The sequence below is a fragment of the Nylanderia fulva genome, unplaced genomic scaffold (assembly GCF_048542155.1).
Source record: "Nylanderia fulva isolate GAGA-0341 unplaced genomic scaffold, ASM4854215v1 Scaffold17, whole genome shotgun sequence".
Taxonomy (NCBI): Eukaryota; Metazoa; Arthropoda; class Insecta; order Hymenoptera; family Formicidae; genus Nylanderia; species Nylanderia fulva.
The window spans coordinates 4479764-4499957 of NW_028189945.1; the positions used below are offsets into that span (position 1 = coordinate 4479764).

Below are 20194 nucleotides of genomic sequence, written 5' to 3' on the forward strand. Positions count from 1 at the left end.
CATCATGATTAAAAAAAAATTGTGACGTTGAACATCTATTTAGATATATATTCGAAGACAAGAATCAGCTGATTGTTATTGTGGATTGTGATATTGTGCATGTAGAATATAATTTCACATTATTTTTTCCAAGAATCATTTATTTTATCTTATATATTAAAAACGCAATGTCGTGAGATAATTTTAAATATGCTCTAAATATATCAGTGAATCTATATATTTTACTATACTATGGCTGCTAAAGAGGAGGTAAACAATGCAACAACCGAAACCAAGATTGAAGAAGCACCGGATTCAACGACAGAGGATGCACCAACTAGCTTGGAAACCATCCCTGAGGGAAACACTGTACGAAATGGCCTTCAGACAGCGCAAAAGGATAAAACGAAAAGTATAAAAACATTCATATTTCTAGTATCATTCGATTATATATAATTATGAGTGCATGTCATGCGTGTGTTGTATTTAAACTGATAGATTTGCTTGAATTTTATAGTTGATATACTCCTGAAGGCCACTGCCAATGCTCCGATTATGAAGCAGAAAAAATGGTCAGTCTGCCAAGATAATCCCATCGGAAGGATTTCCGAATTTATTAAAAAGTACCTCAAGTTGGATCCCAATGAGAGATTAGTACGTGATAAAATATTCTTTTTTCTTCAAACAATATGAAAAAATGGTACTAACAATAATTACTTTATCTTACAGTTCCTTTATGTTAATCAGACGTTTGCACCTGCTCCTGATCAGACAGTTAAAAATTTATACGATTGCTATGGCGCAGATGGAAAATTAGTCATTCATTATTGTAAAAGTCAAGCCTGGGGTTGAGAGTTAATTTTTGTCATTAAAAGCATAATATACAAGTGTTCCATTAAATAACTTATTGTGATAAAACTCTCTTTATATTTGTGATATTGTGTCATCAAGAACTTAGCTTTATGTTATTAGATTTATTTTCAATAGTAACATTAAAATCTCTGATAAATTAATCAATTTAATTGATGGATTATTGTTTCACACATTATTTGATGTAATAGATCTTCTGCTACATACATCTGAAGATTCTTTTAACTGTTCCTTCATTTTGCTAAATGATTCATCATTTGTGTCTTTACATCGACATTTGTTCGGTGTTCCTGTACTTGATATAGTGTTCGCTGATCTTAATGATGTACATTTACAAATGGGTATTTTTTTCTCGAAAATTTCCTTTTTAGATCCTTTACTTCGATCGGAAGCAACTGATAGCTGCTGTCTATCACCACCTGATAAATTATTAAACAAATATACATAAATTACATAGCACTTAATGTTACATTAAAAATATATCGTTTCAACTTATTTTATATTTGATAATATAATTTTTACTTGTACATGATGAAGTCGATTTTTTGGAAGAGTGTACACTTTGATCCGCTGCGACATCTTTATCGCTTTCTTTTTGCCGAAATAATTTCTCTTCGTTTCGCAAGCTATATATAGAATTAGCTGCTCCTGCTTGATCCATAGACTTGAAATCCTCCATGATTTTGGATGGACATTTCCATATTATAATTGCTCCATCGGCGCTAGTTGTTACTATATATTTGCCATCCGCGCTGAATTTACTCCCGGTGACTATCGCCGCGTGGGAAGTACCGATGTGAAGGAGATCCGCGCTGTCGTACTCCCAGATCTTGACAGTGCAATCATTGGATCCGGTAACGAAGAACCTACCATCGGGACTTATGTCCATGCAGTTTAACGTCCCGACGTTGGAACCCTCAATTTCTCGCACCAACGAGCCATCCAGAGTCTCCCAGTAAGCGATCTTTCGATCCGTGCCGCACGTCAAAATCTGGATACCATCGAGTGTGAATTGTGCCATCATAAACATTGTGTTTCCCATAAGGGTATGTTTCCTTACGCGACGCCTAGAACGAGATTATTTTTACTCCTTTTTAGAAATCTAGTATGATATAAATGTATGATATAAAATTCATCTGCTACAATAAATTTAGATTTATTTGATTATCAAACTTATTTAATTATTAAACTTACTATTTCAAAATCATAATCAATTAGATTAACATGAAAGAAAAAGAGAGTTTATTCTTCTATTAAATTTAAATTATTTTAAATGAAATTGTTGATCAAAAGGAAAGCTTTTATACAAAAAAATATATGTCGAAAGATTAAGATTTGGTGGATATATTTTAATTTTTGTTTATTTTAGAGAAAATACACTTACGTTATGTCCCAAATGACGCACGTGCCGTCCGTGCTTGAACTAATCAAATTTTCATTATTGCTTGAGATGTGCAAAGATGTTATCGGTCCCCGATGTTCCTTTAGTATACTAATTAATCGCTGCACGTCGTTTTTTATTTCCCATATTCGTACCTGAAAATCGAATCAATTCTGTAGATAAAGATATACATATTTGCTCAAATAATATACTTCTGATAATTATGCTTAAAAAATACAAATAGTTTAAAATATATGGACGCGCAATAGATAATATTAATTTTAAAGTAAAGGAATAATGAGTTAATTATATGCACAAATATAATGGAAAATGTCTCGTATAAATTATCAAAATTTGCATCAATCGGACGAGTTTTTAGAATAAAAACAGCATTTTTTCGAAAAAGCGTAACACTAAATTACCTGGCCGTCGCAACCACCGCTAATGAGCGTCACACCGTCGCTCGTAACCGCGACCGTAGATACGGCTTTCGTATGAGCGTTGTGAATGGCGAAATAAAGCTGCCCGTTGTGCGACGCGAATGCTCTTATTGTGCCGTCGTTCCAAGCTGAAAAGCATGAATTGTAAGAATTCTTTTGCCGTAGTGTAAATTTAGGGCGATACGCATGCATTATTGTACGTGTGATAAATTTCAACTATGAACTATTTTTAAGTATATGCAGAAAGATTTTTAAATATATTTTTTCATAAATATAAAAGAGATTACTTCAAGATTTCTAATATTAATATAAACCTTTTAATGATTAATATATTAACATGTAACAATAATATGAGTAAATTTTCCAACAATTGTATATTATTAGAATCTTTGAAATTATATTAAAGTACCAAGTTTTATGTACCAGAAAATAGTATTTGGTCGTCACGTGCAAATTGTAGACTGGAACAAACAAAATTTGCCACCGTGATACGAAGTATCTCTTTTTGCTTTTTCAGCTCCCATAGTCTGATATCGCTTTTGCCGCCTGTCGCGAATATCTCCGAACTGATGCTGCGACATCAAAGTATCATAATTAATTGATTGTATTTGTCAACTGGTATAGTTACAAAATTCAAGATTCTTACCGCGGAAACGCGATGCTGTATATGCAGCTAGTGTGAGAAGTAACGAGTAGGCGCATGTGAAAATTTGACAGCTGAATTTGATAGATTTCGCACCAGGCTGTCCCGACTAGTACAAATTCGTTCAGATACAGAACCATGGATGTCACGGCGCTACATACGTTTTCCTTTTGATGCTGATAAATGAAAACAAAAATCAAATCTCGTGCGCGTGAATTCTTTATATTTCTTTTTTCATAATATATCTCTTTTCTCAGGAGATTTATAAAAAGTAGACTTACAGTGAGTATTTGTGGCGTATTAGGGAACTTTGACGGCTTGTGCGTTCGACTTTCCTTTCTATTTATTATTTGGATCAATTCTACGGTACCGTCACCAGTACCAATTAGCAGTTTCCCGCCCTTTAGAAGCACCAGACTCGTCACTCCGCCTGAATATAGATCGCCTTCACCCATCTTCATTTTTCTCAGATCGCGCGTTATCTTTGAATAGCAGCCGATCATTACCGGTGAACGAGCTGGCGAGTCGCATTCCAGATCGTCGCGTAAATTTAATCTACGGAAAAAAGAAACATAATTAAGCAAGACAGATAGCGATAGAGATAATGCTGAAAGCAGATAAAATGTATTAAAAAAGCTATTAAAAGATAAGTATTATTGTCATGATAAACATAAATGTTTCTTTTCTCAAACGGCATTTCTGTATGTGACCTTGCGTTAATGATATCACCGGAGGAAGTGCCGCAGTAAACGATCTCGTCCGTTTCGTCTACGACGATACAATTGATGAGACGTTTCAGTTTGCCCACTTCCACGTCGATTCCGTGCACCCTTCGCTTCTCTGCCTCGATGCGCCAGATCTTCAGGGTCCTGTCGCCTGCGGTGACGAAACACTTGCTGTGAAACTGCATCCTCGCGATATTATATGCGTCGCCGCTCGTGTCGTTGCTGGCGAATGATCCTGCGAAAATCGTTTCCCGTAATGTTACATCAAATATTGACATATAATTACGATGACCATGCATATTTTCTGAGAAAAATAAAGAACAAGCCTAAACATTTTAGGACTTTGTTTCAATATGTTTCCAAATCAGTTTGTGGTCAAAGTAAAGATCGATAAAAAAAAATTCTGTGATTATCAAAAGTCTACGTATTTCTTATAGTTTGAAATGATTAGACTATGTTGAAACAAATTTCTTGGTTTTTTAAAGAATCCAGATAAGAGGTTCCGTTGTTTTCGTACAAATTTTCACGTTAATACTATGCGACATTATACATTAAAATTAACTAAATAAACAAATAAAGGACAAAATTGAGTTTTGGGTTTTGAAAGAATGAAGAATTTTAAGGACAGCTTTTTGAAATAAAGGATCGCCTTCTAAAATAAAGGACAGATGGTCACCGTACGTATAATCGAGATGGTTCCACAGATTCATGAAAGATTGAGTTGGAGAATTTTCAGGTAGATACCGCATATAAGAGAATTCTTCTGGACGTCCCAGACGATGACGTTGCCGTCGTCCCTGCCACCGAGGCTCACCAAAAAATCGCTGTTGCACGTGAAGCATAGATCTTCGACACCGACTTTGTGCGTCTCGTAGCTGCCCATCATCGTGCCTTCCTCGTAATTCCATATGATCACCATGGCCTGCGACAAACGTAAGATGCAGCTAAGATTGCATAAAATACAATTGAATATAAAACGAGAAAATATGTTAAGGACCTTATGTACATACCTTGAAACCGAGATGATTATTTTGGCCGGAAGCGACGTATTTTCCGCACGGAGAAACGCACAATGCCGAGACGTTGTTTGTGTGACCGCTGAGAAATCGTTGCTTGCTACTTTCGATGTTCCTTATCACCACCTTGTGACCCATCGGATAAAGGAAATGCTTCTCGTCCGGATGTAGTCGCAGAGCGTTTTTCATTATGCCTCAAAGTGAATAAGTATAATTTATTATAATTATATTGAACGTATGAATAAAAACGCCAAATAAAATAACAATAAATTGAATTAAAAAATAATAAAAATAATATACACTATAAATATAATTGTAAGATATTATTAAAAGTAAAACATGCCGTATAATTTTTTTAAATTGTTAGAATATTGTTTTCTAGATTAGATTTTTTGATAAATTAAGCTCGCAATGAGATTTCTCGCTTCTAAATTTTAATTTGACTTTATCTTGATTAATTTGATTAATCTTGCCAATTTCATAAACTCGCGATAATAAATCACTACCCAACAAACACAGTATATAAATGTTATATACTTAAGCATGTTACATGTAACGCATATGTTAGTTGTAATTTTCCACTCATAGATGTAACATTTTTAATATTACATATATTACATTGTAGTTATATTGTCATTATATCGCAAGATAGCACGGACTTATCAATACATCAATGTGCTATTTGGTATATAATTACAATATAACTACAATGTAATATATGTTATATTAAAATGTTACATCTATGAGTGGGAAATTACAACTAACATGGATGTTACATGTAACGTACACGTTATATTACCTGTTAAATTCCGTTTTATTATAGCAATGTAACAATTATATATCAGTGTTTGCTGGGTAGCATCTATACTAATTTATAATTTTTTTATTTGAAGTTTTGTTTTGGTTATTTATAAAAATCTAATCAGGTGTTGCTTTTCGCACCATCGAATGCGATTATTCCGATTGTTTCGAGATCCCGGGGCTCCATTGTTGACGGATTCTGTGCACTATAACTTTATGGTAAGATAAAGTGTATTATTCTGGGAGATATATGCGTATGTAAAGAGTAAAGAGGTTGTGTAATTGTGGTATTACGATATAAACTGACGTTACCGTGGCAATAAATTGATTGTATACGGTATCTATGCACCCCCCTTTTCACTCTTTTTACCGTCTTCCCTTTTACGTCGATTTTTCGCAGTAGTATATATACTTTATTAAGTATATTTTACGTATGATTATTTTTAAATAAAAATTGCAAATATAAGAAATAAATAATAACTATTTTTTATATATAATATAAAAAATTATTTTTTTAATATATATAAAAAATGGTTTATTCTATTATTTAAATTATAATATAATATCATCTTGATACATATGTATCTTGTATCAAAGTATTAAAAAATATATATGTGAAATCTTTAAATATATTTAATATACATAATGAAATTTGTTTAATGTTCTAAAATACATCGATAGAACATCGCTTTCTTTTAATCAAAATATTTTTCAAAAGAACATTAATGCACAATTATGTTCAAGTTATGCAATTATATTAATGATATATAAATTAACATATTGTACTTAATTCATCTTTAATTAATTAATGAAATGATTGTGAAGAAATAAACTTTACCATCAATACTGCTAAAATTTTACAATAATGATAACTCGATATTTTCTCTGCAATATTTATTAAAACTCACTAATCCAAATTAATTTTAAGTCATATAAACAGGCCTTTAATTTTAATGCAATTTAAGTAAATTAATATAAAAATATAATTTTTAATTACAATTATATGTTTGCTCCGAGTGCTTATAAATCTTTTCGGGGGCATATCATAAAATAGCAAATGTTGACATTGCCTTAAAATCATGTCCTTTTACATCGCAGAAGACCCCAGATCATGTCGGATTCAACAGCCTTGCGTTGTGCTTGAAAGATAATTAGCATCGATATCGCATATCAATATCGAGCACCTGACAAACACGTGTACAAAATCGCGTGAATCAGAATTTACACTCATGCATGCAAAAATGTAAGAAGAGATGTTCGGCGTTCACCATGAAAGTATATACGCGAAAAGAATTCGAATTAAATAAAATAATTATATAGAGAGGACACGAATGAATGAGTAATTTTTATATCGAAGGTAAAGTTTTAAGGTGAACGTCTCGTTTCTTACGCTTTCTTCTCACATAGTTTCCATATTTTCCGAGAATATTAAGAAGACAGACTTTTTTAAATTCTTTTTCAAGAGTAATTTCTTCAGCTCTAACAATAAGATCCAAAATTCGTATATATATATATCTTCTAATTTTTTTATAATTATAATATACATTATTCTCGCATAGTTTCCATATTTTCCGACAATATTATAAGAAGACAAATTGTAAAAAATTTTTTTTTTCAAGAGTAATTTCTTCAGCTCTTTAACAATAAGATCCAGAATTTTTATATTTCTTCTAATTTTTTTTCTAATTATAATACGCATTATTTTCGCATAGTTCCCATATTTCTCGAGAATATTAAGAAGACAGATTTTTAAAAATTGTTTTTCAAGAGTAATTTCTTCAGCTCTCTAACAATAAGACAGATTCAGCGATAATGAAATAAAATATAAGACAAGTCATTCTTTCTGCATTGTAAAATGCAACTCGGATGATTAACGCGCGCTTAGGAATTTTCTAGCCGCGCAAAAATCGGAAGCGGAAAGTGCGCTGTTCTACTTGAAACAAGTTTTGCTTCAAAACAAAAACCGCGAAATTTTTCCGAATTAAGAAAATCGAATTCGACTCGATTTCTCGCCGACTCGGTCGTCTTCCAGCGTTAATCGCTCGAGTAGAAAACCCTAAAATAAGAGAACAAGATGAGCCGGTTTTTCTCTTCAAAACACATCGATGTGTACACGCGCCGATTCCGCAGTCCGAGGCTGCTTATCGCTCTCACCTGCCTCTCGTATTTTTCCCCACCCCGGATAATGCGCGACGAGCAGTACATAAAGCAGATATAAAGCGAACTTATCGAGGGTGCCGAATTCAGTCGCTCGCGACACGTGTGTGCGACTTGTCAGAAGAGCTTGACAGGAAGGAGGAAATTCGATCAGAACTTGTGCGATGATTTGCATCCAAAAATTGCCGTGAAAAAAAAACGAAAGGGGCAGCCTCCGGAAGTGCGCGAATGCCATCGCTTCGAATTTTTACGAAATAATTAGAAGAGAAAAAACGAAGAGACACATATATTGTCATCGACGTATCTCGCGTGCTTGAAGTAAATCTTCAAGGATGATCTCTACGTGGAAAGTGTGTTGTAAGTATGATCTCGTATTCAAATCACTCGCGTGTTTCCGTTCGCCTCTGTATCATTTTCTGCGATTTATCGAATGAATATATAATACATATCATCCGATCGATCTGTGATTTATCGCTACGAATTACGAATAAAACAGACCGATTAATGATCTGATCGATCGCGGTGAATCTTTGTTACGACGAGATTACGTGGTTTATATTTTATCAGAAGCTTAATACCACCGATCTAGATTATAATAACAAAAAAGTGCTCATGTGGTATTTTCCGCCGCGGCATAAAATCACATAACGTTATAATATTTGTAAGACATAAGAAAAACCAGTCGATCAGCGTTAAACATTGTCGAGTGTTCCGCGAGTCTTTCAAATGAGTAATACGATTAAAAGGAATCATAATGAATTTCATTGGTCCGAGATATTTTAATGACATATTAAAAAAAAATAATAAGAAATAAAATACTTGAAATGATACCTTTGATATTTTTTCACACATTTTTTTCTTGTAATAAGCATGCATATATGTATATAAAAGAATGTAATTTTTAAATTATAAAATACTGCTTAGTCACGATCAGAATCAAGTATAACAAGTATAAAAAAAAAAATCACTTACAACATGATAAAAAATCAAGTAATGCTTTCTATATAGATTACTGTGTTTTAATATAATATGCAGTTTAAATGTACAATAATTTTTTTTTAAGTGTTGAAAAATTTTTTTTGAGTATAAAACTTGAAAGCGGTAAATAAATAAATGATAATTGTGTTTGATATTTTTTCATACCTTTTTTTTGCGATAAGCAAAATTTTTTTTGAGTATAAAACTTGAAAGCGGTAAATAAATAAATGATAATTGTGTTTGATATTTTTTCATACCTTTTTTTTGCGATAAGCAAAAATATATATAAAATAATGTAATTTTTAAATTATAAGATATTGCATATAGTCACGAGAGTTAAATATAACAAGTATAAAAAAAATCATTTACACAACACGATAAAAATATCAAGTATAACATAATAAAAAAAACATTTTGCATAACGATAAATGTCTTCTATATAGATCACTGTGTTTTAATATAATATGCAGTTTAAGTGTAGGATAAATTTTTTGAAAATAATATAAAACTTGAAAGCGGTAAATAAAATGATAATTGTGCAATATCAGCTCGTATATCAAATAGACTTTATCGTATTCATTTATTAGACAAAAATGCGACCGGCTTAAGAAAACTATCGAGGGATCGTTGATCGATTAGAAATCTTGATTTGTTGAAAAGGTTACAGCTTTGTGAAGTCTATCATATCATAATTTCGCGTTCGTTTAACCGCGTAGGCGGGAATGCCTTGACATTAATTGCAACTCGTTCGTTTACACAGCACTTCCTGACATTCACGTAATCGCGTGAGCTATAGTATACATATATGCATACATATATAGATAGTCGAAATTTACATCTCTTTTTTTTCTTTACACATAACGGAATCGACCAGGGTCATCTCTCAATCAAAAGCGCGAAAAGTCAGAGAATAAAAGGAGATCCGTGACAAATTCGTATATCCAACATACTATTTATCGATTATTGTTAGATGTGTCATATCTGATTTTTCTTTTTTTCCTTCTTTTCCTCTATTTCTCTCGCAAACCTTGAATATATATAAAATCGCGACAGTTGGCTACCGGAAATTGACGTGCATATCACACGTCTCTCGGTCAAGGCCGTTTTTTCTTTCACGTTTTTTCGCAACAAATAAACTCGTAAAGCATATATGAACGTTCACTTTTACTTATGTGCAAAGAAACCACACTATTGTTACGAAAGTTTAAAATCGAAGCACGATCGCAAACATCTCGCTGTACGTATTAAAGAAGAATAGATATCCGCTTTGAAAAGTCCGGCATGAAAAATGGATTTCACAAACCCTTTGGAATTTTTTTAAAAAAGTCATCATCTTTCTCGACAAAACAGATATATAAAAATTGATGGGAAAAAAAGGGAGAACTATTATCTAACATTGAAGCCTCTTCAAGCAAGTATTTCCCGCGAGATAAGATAGCGCTCTCAACACAGTAGGCAACCAGTTAAACATCATTATTATGTCTATTAATTACGGTGCGTTGTTTACAAACTTAATATTGCATTATATATATATACGCATAATGCATATATTGTGCACACATGGTGCATAATCGCATCGTAAAGTCGTTCGCGCGCTTCGAATCGAAGGTTTTAGCTGAGAATATTAAGGTGACTTTCGATTGAGAAGAAAACATAAAGTTTCAATTTATTGTATTATGTTGTGAGGTGTGTTATAGCTGTCGCGTATCGATTAGTCATTACCATTATCGACAGACACTTTAAGCGGCTTGATAAAGATTTTTTATGGAGATTCAGTTTGATTGTAAATTAAAAACGATCGTAAAATTATCTGACCGATAAAAACTTGATCGATCACAAAATTGCATTTTTCTTTGAAACTTTCTCGCCCGCGGGTTCCTGTGTTTTATCAAGTTCAATATTCTCGAGACTGTGCAAGATCGCCTCAATGTCTTTTCAAGTAGCGACACTCAATGATATCGCAGACCATTGCGTTATTTTCGAGTAATATATCTTCAAGAAGTTTTCGGAAAATAAATAAATCTTGTCTGATGAAGATTTATTTTTTATTCGTTATTGAACGCAATATATTAATCATTCGGATCAGCTATGGTGCAGATGTATATATCCTTATTTAGACGTATATGATATTTACATATATGTCCACGTCTATATGTTAAAAAAAATTAAATTAAATTACAATAAAATACAATTATTACAAATTATTTAATTAAATTATTACGATGCAAAATTCGTATATTTCAATATTTTTGTAAATTAAAAGAGAACAATACACGCGTCAAAGATATAAAGTATTGTATTATTTTTAAAGATATACTGTTCTCTGCTCTTTCATGAGATTTCACTTATTCGATTCAAGCTTCGAATTTAAAAGATAAATTTTTATTTCTATAATTGACGCTATTTTTCCACTGCTTTGTTCGACTTTCTGCGACTATAATATAAATAATCATTTGCATAACAAACACGTCAACCAAATATTTAAGCATAAATGAAAGAAGTCGTTTATTATTGACATAAATCAAATTTCGTGTGCGTATTTTTAAATTATTGAAACGTCAATATTTACGCGATATATCTTTTAATGACGAATCAAGTTGTAAACTCATTTGTTCGCGAAATGTTTGCGTTAATATCTTTGTGGAACGCATATTATCGTGAAATTTTATTGTATATCGACACTTTATTAATAAGTAAACACAAGATAAGCGCGGACAAACGAAATAATTTGTAATGTAGAAAGAGACAATCGTTTTGACAATTCACACTCGAGGAAAAGCTAGAGATTGCCCAGTCATTGAGAATTTATATATATTGAATTTTCGGCACGCGACAGTGACATCGATTTCCATCTAATCAATGATAGCAAAACATTTCCGCATCTACGCATTAATAAATAATAATAATAAAATTTGCGTGTTATTATCAAGCGAACTTGTTCGACAATCTCATCTATAATAATATAAATAAATATATTTTTTTTGTTTCCCTCGTACGCGCGATAAGACAAAGTTCCAAAGTGAAAAAATTAATAAATCCCGTGCAATTTGCGACATGAAAAAATCAGATTGATTTATATTCGTTATTATAGCGTCATTAAAGCTACCGTCGAGATGTTAAATGTAATTTCGAAATTGTTTGACGGCTTTTTCGGTATCTATTTCGCGATTGCATCTTACGTATGTGTAACGCGCAGGTTTTAGCGATATCTCGCGGATTTCTGCTTCTTGCGATTCCTAAAGCCTTGCGATTATTACACGTCGTAATAATAAATCACATTTGTTGTGTACGTCTCAAATTATTTTCTGCTAATTCATACTCGTAGTAATTCAACAAAAGCGCCGAGATACGTCGGATATATTCGACGATAATTTATTTTTTCGTTTTGAGTGATAGAAAAAGAAATAATAGTATATAAAAATTTCGCGTTAATCCCCGGAAAAACCGATCGATGATCTCATTGCACGACAAAACAATTATCATCCATTAATCTGTTAAGCTCATTCAACGATTTCAATTACTTCGAATACTTGAATGCTTCATAGCAACACAAATCCATGATAAAAGTCCGACCAATAATGTCATGATCGAATTATCGCTTGTTGACAGATTTGATGCACCTCTCGTGGAAATTTTAAATGATAACAGAGTCTATAAAAATTATTATTTCTATCGAATATCTCTTGTTTCCTTAATTTTTTCTTCATACACGAGATGGATATTAAAAACGATAATTAAATATTTAAAAAATGAATATTAAAAATATTCGAATATTAAAAAAAAGAATTAAATATTTTCATTGATACAAAAAAGTATTACAAAGCTCGCATATATAATAGTGTGTGTGTGTGTGTGTTTGTTTGTAGATATGTGTGAAAATGTGTCAATTATCTCTGTGTTTCGATAGATTAATTTTACCTGAACTCCAAGTGCGCATAAAATTAATTATATAACAAATTTCGTATCAAAAATCAGCAAATATATGTTCAATATTCAATGATTTATAACGTGGAATAAACAGTATTATTATCTTGCGAAACAATCGTCGTGATAATCGAGATGCTTCTTGATTACAGAAATCGATAAGTGTACACGCCTTCTTTCAGATAAGATTAAATTTTCCATAAAAATTTTTCTGTTTCCAGACACTTTAAAAACTTTTTCCTCTTCCTCTTTCTCTCTCTTTTTTTCTCACGAATATTATTACGAATCGAGTTATGTTTCACGCAAAATAGTCTGCAGGATAATCACTCAGGCCTCGACCGTTTTTTTTTGCAAGAAACACGTCAAAGAATTTGCGGTATTTGTACGACAAGATTTTCGCAAGACGTGCGAAAAGTATTTCTATATGACTTTTCTTTTTGCAAGACGAAACAAGGGTATTAGCGGCTTTTTTCCTCGATTCGCGGCTTTCCACGAGGAAAGTTTGACTGCAAAACTCGCGAGATTGATGACGGAACGAATGGAATGGCTCAATCGCGAATACTTGGAATTCTCGGTTGTTTAATATACGATAAGCTGATGAGGAAATCGTCTTCTGGAGACGGTTTTCCTCTTGAAATAATGCTTAGCTTCGTGAGAACGATTCTTCTTTCGATTATGTGCGATTTGCGTACGTATATACGTATACTGTAAAAAAATATGTAATATATATTACATAAAAATATGTAAAAATTACATAAATAATATGTATAAAATTATAAGAAAATGTATACATTTTTATTACTTATCGTGCAATTTTACACTTGTTTTTATGTAATATATTACGTAAAAATATATAAAATTACAAATATATAATACAGATAATAAATGTACAATTACACGATAAAAATGTATACCATATTTCATTATTTATATATATTGTAATTTATACACTTATTATGTAATTTTACATATTTTTTTATAGTATAACGTTAGAAACGTAATGACGGCGTCTAAATAATCCTTTGATCTCACTTTTCGATCACGCATTAGCACGCATGTCAAGCATCTTCAGCTTGGTTTAAACAGCTAGGTAACGGTATACGGAAAAGAATTTCTATGCATACGTCGTTGCACGTGACTTTAAATCGTCGAAGGTGTCGACGAAGAGAGTTTGAGGTCATGCACGAGAAAAGAATAGCGATCGACTTGACTTGAATGAGTGACAGCTAATGTCAGGTTGTTAAGCTATCATCTCTATAGAGGAAAAAGGTTGAACGAGAATGTTCGTTCTTGGCATGAGATTTTAGAAAAGAATATCGCTACGGTGACCATATTTTTTGAGAAAGAACAAAGGACAAATTTGAAAATTTTAAAGCTCTATCTTAATATATGTTTTCAAATTAGTTTGCGATCAAAAAAATTCTGTATTTTTATAGTTAAAAATTTTCGATTAGATGTTGAAATAAATCCTTGGTTTCTTAAATAGGTTCTGTTATTTTCGTACAAATTCTCATATGTTAATACTACTACTTACGACATTAGGCATTAAAAATGCTAAATTAATAATGAAGAACAAAATTGAGTTTTGGAAAAAATAAATAAATCTAAAGGACAGCTACTTGAAATAAAGATACCTCTAAAATAAAGGCTGGATGGTCATCGTAGATATCGCAAAATTCTCTAACCGGAAAATCCTCGAAAGAGACAGACAAGACTCCTCAAAGATCATTTCTCTCCCAGGTAGAATATAGAACTCACAATGATGTCCTGATAATGTCATTTTGGAAAACTCATTTTAGAAAAAATTTGTATATATTACAATTATTTATTTATTCTATTATTTGCACATATTCTAACAATATTCAAGTAACATAAATTTTTTGAAATTACACAAAGCGATTACCTCAATTACATTAGGGAGCTTTAAATTTCTATGGTTATGTTTTTTTAAAATAATTTTGTCCAGATAACTTTTAAGTGATGAATAAAATCATGATGAGTTTGATGTTCTACTTGGAGCTCTTCTCATGATCAAATCACGCTGAAAAAAATCGGAAGGACACTCTTCGGCAGAGATACTTACATATTAATTACGTATGTCGAGGCTCGTGCATGCGTGCGTACGTGATCGCACGTGGACGCATCAGCTGCGGAATAGAAAATCGCGCGATCGAAGGTTCATTCACCAAAACGGGGGAAGGGAAACTGCATGCTGCGTGTAAGACCAAACGGAAATGTTCTTCGTCATTTGCGAAGAGGAACTTTTTCACACGCGCAATCGGAATTGAAAGTTATTGACATTTCTCTTGTAACACATATATGTAACATTGTCATATTTGTCTAGTGTTAGAGAACGCAATTCTCCTCGTGAGACTCGCGTAATCATATAATATATGTAGATCAGGAAAGTCTTGTCTCGCGAGTTACAAAACGTCATCGCGCATTCAAAGTGGTCAGTGAAAGTAAAGTCGTGCAAAAATTTCCTCGCGCGAGCGATTTATGGACAGAGGAATCGTATAAAAAAAAGGCAATGATAGTGGTAAAACAGCGATAGGTAACACAAGTAACGGGATAACAAAGTTTACATAGACGAGATAAGTGCACTTGTGTAACGCGATCCAAGTCCAACAAAAAGCGAATCCTTGCAAAAAGTATATAAACAATTTCTGTGTAAACGAATGGATTAATCCATTATAATCTGTTTTCGTCGTAGATTAGATTCTATTCCTTTTATTCATATTAAAAAATAATATAAATATTATTTTTGAAATAGTTTAAATATAATTTTAAATAGTTTAGATAAATTTTTTTATATAGTTTAGATATTAAATTCTTTTATGTACTCAATTGAAATATTTATCAACATTTTTACATAATTATAATCAGAAGATGTTTTCGTAATTACAAAAATTATATAGCTATTAAAGTCTTAGTTTATTAAACTTCTCGAATGATATGAGACTGATAACGAAATAAAATTTGCAAAAATGGTTTGCAATTACAGGTGCTCGAGTGCCACAACGATGGGTGTTCGCCTTCATGGGATTTCTGGCACTTCTGAATGCATATACCATGAGAATCTGTCTTTCAATTACTATTACAGAAATGACATGTTCAAATAAACATCTCAATAATACGAACATAAAAGATGAGGACAATATAAAAGGTATCAAGTGCTACGACTGGGATGAATATACGCAAGTATGTGAAAGATATACATGTTCATAGGCGTCCGCAGAATTTTTTCCAGGAGAGGGCATAATTAAATTTATTTTGTTTTTACTTTTTATTCTTTCTTAATTTGGTTAATTTTATTTTCATTTTTTATATTAAATATGCCTCTTGCCCCTGCGGACGCCTATGTATATATTATATTAATTTAAATCTTACCTTTACACACCTGCACCTCCTCGTCCCAGGGTCTCATTCTCTCGTCCTTCTACTGGGGCTACGTCATCACGCATCTGCCAGGCGGGATATTGGCCGAAAAGTTCGGTGGTAAGTACTCCCTCGGTCTCGGCATGCTCTCGACAGCAATCTTTACCCTACTGACGCCGGTGGTGGTCGATTGGAGCGAGTCGGACGGCCTGATAGTGTTGCGAATCTTGATGGGTCTCGGTGAGGGCACGACCTTCCCAGCGTTGAACGCTATGTTGGCGCAATGGACGCCACCGGAGGAGAGATCGATGATCGGTTCGCTGGTGTTCGCCGGTGCCCAGATCGGCACTGTCCTGTCCAACGTGTTCTCCGGACTGATGCTACATACCTACACGTGGCCCGTGGTTTTCTACGTGTTCGGCGGCATCGGCGTGTTGTGGTTCCTCGTATGGGTGCTGATTTGCTACAACAATCCATACGAACATCCCTTTATTTCCGAGCGCGAGGTCAAATATCTACACGAACGTATGAATGAGCATACTCACGCGAAACCACCACCCGTACCCTGGCGTCACATGCTCCTCTCGGCGCCGGTATGGGCGCTGATCGCTGCCCAGATCGGTCACGACTGGGGCTTCTTCACCATGGTCACCGATCTGCCCAAATACATGAGTGGCGTACTTAAATACCCAATTCAGACTAACGGCTTCGTCTCGTCGTTGCCCTACCTCGTCATGTGGATCTGTAGCATCTTGTCGTCCTGGCTGGCCGACCGGATTATCACCAGGGGCATTATATCGCGCACCAACGTGCGAAAAATCGGTACCACCATCGCCTCCATAGGTCCAGGTATCTTCATCATCGCAGCCTCCTACGCTGGGTACAACAATACGTTGGTGGTGGCCATGTTCACCATCGGCATGGCTCTGATGGGTACGTAATTACCTAGGTACCAAGCGTACGTTATTTTGACGTCGAATGACATCAGTTTGCTACTTGGATATTCACTCGATATCTTTATACAGGGTGTCCTATAGGAAACTGCTGAAACTAATCAGCTGTCATTTTTTAATGCATGCAGTTATTGAGAAAACAAAAATTGTATTGAAAAGAGGAGAGTCTGCAGTTTTTAATGGATATAAATAAAATGTTTGCATACCAGTTTATTTTATTGAAAAAAAGTAATGAAAAAGTGCTAGTAATGACAGCTGATTAGTTTCAGCAATTTCCTATGAGACACCTTCTGTATATTACGATTTACAATTCACAGACAAATCCTCTTCAAATTTTCTTTTTCTCTCGCAGGTACCTTCTATCCCGGGATGAAAGTCAACGGGCTGGACCTTAGTCCCAATTATTCCGGCACTCTGATGGCGTTGGTGAACGGGATAGGTGCTTTCAGCGGGATAATCACGCCGTACATCGTCGGGGTGTTGGCGCCCGATCAAACGCTCACCCAATGGCGAATCGTCTTCTGGATCGTCCTGGCTGTCTTCATCGTGACGAATATAATCTTCATCGTGTACGCCAGCGGCGAGGTTCAATACTGGAACGATCCTGACTTCGTTATACGAGATCGGGAAGAGAGGCGGCTGCGTAAGGAGATGGGCAGAGAGACACCTCCGAAGAACTCGTGAAATGTCCTTGGCGCGCGTGTCCTCCGTAAAGTTAAGCGCTGTTAAGCGCTTAACAAAATAGTCCAGCTTTTCTTCCGGAAAAAAAAGATCTTGCGCAGATATCTTAGATATCGTTTTTTTTACAAGCGCACTAGTTCTGTCTATCGTTTTTCCATGTTCCTGCTTCTTGACAAGGATTTCACGCTCATCGCAACTGTATGACGACCATATATAAATGAGAAAATATGACGATGATAAATGAGAAAGACATATACGTGCTGTGTGTTCAATCTCACATAATACATAATCCTTGAATAATTCAAGCGTTAAATTCGCACGGTTCTAAATACCGCGAATGTACGTTAATCAGCATCGCAATGCGACTTTTACGCAAGCAAAGTTGTAGCTTTTGTCGTGAAAGGAGGAATTAAATTAGAGACGATAGACGAATAATATATGGACGGATTGTACATATTGCAGATAATGTAAGATGAAAAGAGATTAAGTACATTTTTTTAAGTTTATAATTTAATTAATTAATTAAAATAATATATTAATTATATGCACTGAAAAAAAAGTTATTGAATTCGAATAATTTATTTCAATACTGTCAAACAAATTATTCATTTGAAACTAATAATATTGATTTGATGTGAAAAATATTTATTTGATATAAGAAAATTCTTCTCAAAACAAATAAATATTTGTTTCGAATCAATAATTTATTAGGCAGTATTAAAATAAATATTTATTAATTTAGTCATTTTTTTCAGTGCACATAAATCGCCATCATCGCGAAGACAAATTTAAATATATTCGAGCTCTTCGAAAATCTCTGAAAATTCGAAGGCAAATCTTATTGCGAATTAAAATACATTAATAAATCGTCAAACTAATTCAATCAGACGTAGCTATTTTGTATAACACGATTCAAAATACACAAATGAGAGCAGCTAATCTCAGAAATAAACACACCTTGGATTAATGATTAATTTATCAATTTTTCAACAAGTCTATGTTTCGCTTTTTCATTTGATATGCAATATAAATAATAAATCGATTTTTATTTTATAGCTATTAAAAGAAATGTTATTTTACATCATTGATTAAACAATACAAGTCTCGTCAAAGTTTGCCGGAGACTCGTTGAAAATCGCAGACTACGTAATAATATACGTTTTCTTTCCTTCCTTCATAATCACATCGTTACATATAATTACAGATGCTGAGTTCTATTTGTCATATCGTTTTAATTCGAAGTTGCTATTTCTATGCAAAAATACACTTTGCAAAACCGTGCTAGAATTCGTGTAATTTCTTTTCAACATCAACTTATGCTTTATCAAAAATTGAATAAAAACGCGTGCAAATTATCCATTGTAATTGTTAGGAACAGATTACGTTCACAGATGTGATATCAAATGAAATGATGTAGATATAGATAAGTTTTATGCCGACTTGTTTATAAATCTTCTTATTGCATATCTTTATATTTCGTAAGATTAAAATGTATATCTTACAAAAATATGCAATAAGATTTATTATGTAATTATTCATTCTATATTTTTTTTTTAACATATTTTAACAAAATATAGTCACCCTAATAATGTGCCGAAAATTTGTTAAATTAAAAATAATTAAAAATCGAAGAGTATGTATATACATATATAAATGCAAATAAGATTTTATTTTATAATGGATTTATAATGTGCAAAATATTATCAAAATTTTTTATTCCAAGAGTTCCAATAATGTGTTCAATATTTTATTGTAACCGAGATTGTAAAAAGAGGAGAAGATTTTATTATATGTATAATAAAAATCAGTATTGAAGATCAGTCGAAATATCTTCGTATATGTAAATATAAACCGGAAACAAATTATATAGATATTCGATTTTAATATCACTCAATAAATACGAGAAATCGCGTTTTATAATCGATCATCATTCAATGATTAATATCAGATACGATTAATTCAGATTAATCATCAAATATTTGACACAGTTTAACAGTTAATTTCCGCTGTTAATTTTTCTTTTTAGAACGATAAAATTAAATAATTTTTTGTGTCGCGTTTAAACTTCTATCCGTTCTCAATATTCGATTTCGTGATACTTGCATGATGTAATTGAAACTTACAGAACGTATCGCGTGCATTGTTACGTTAATGACTGTCAGACAGTACAATAGTCATTTGTTAATAATAACGTACTGCCCGATTTTTAACGAGTTTTATGTAGACGATATTTTGTAAAATAAGCGTCAATTAGTTGTACTTGTAAAG

General features: G+C 33.0%; 3 protein-coding genes across 3 annotated transcripts; 2 read left to right on the top strand and 1 right to left on the bottom strand.

The window, feature by feature from the left end:
* Nucleotides 1–41: 41 nt before the first annotated feature.
* Atg12 (Autophagy-related 12) lies at nucleotides 42–1381 on the top strand. Its single transcript, XM_029320179.2, has 3 exons — nucleotides 42–391; nucleotides 497–633; nucleotides 709–1381. The coding sequence occupies exons 1-3, from the start codon at nucleotides 232–234 to the stop codon at nucleotides 829–831; spliced, it is 420 nt and encodes a 139-aa protein (XP_029176012.1). The 5' UTR covers nucleotides 42–231; the 3' UTR covers nucleotides 832–1381.
* On the bottom strand, nucleotides 139–18453 carry LOC114944307 (cilia- and flagella-associated protein 52). Its single transcript, XM_029320173.2, has 13 exons — nucleotides 17554–18453; nucleotides 16838–17237; nucleotides 16305–16755; nucleotides 5049–5248; nucleotides 4783–4960; nucleotides 4024–4273; nucleotides 3595–3868; nucleotides 3317–3489; nucleotides 3094–3242; nucleotides 2653–2798; nucleotides 2234–2385; nucleotides 1372–1916; nucleotides 139–1268 (listed from the first exon to the last, which is right to left on the bottom strand). The coding sequence occupies exons 3-13, from the start codon at nucleotides 16339–16341 to the stop codon at nucleotides 1018–1020; spliced, it is 2355 nt and encodes a 784-aa protein (XP_029176006.1). The 5' UTR covers nucleotides 16342–16755; nucleotides 16838–17237; nucleotides 17554–18453; the 3' UTR covers nucleotides 139–1017.
* Nucleotides 8077–19071, top strand: LOC114944308 (dietary and metabolic glutamate transporter). Its single transcript, XM_029320174.2, has 4 exons — nucleotides 8077–8369; nucleotides 15919–16115; nucleotides 16334–17225; nucleotides 17598–19071. The coding sequence occupies exons 1-4, from the start codon at nucleotides 8345–8347 to the stop codon at nucleotides 17927–17929; spliced, it is 1446 nt and encodes a 481-aa protein (XP_029176007.1). The 5' UTR covers nucleotides 8077–8344; the 3' UTR covers nucleotides 17930–19071.
* The last annotated feature ends 1123 nt before the right edge of the window (nucleotides 19072–20194 follow it).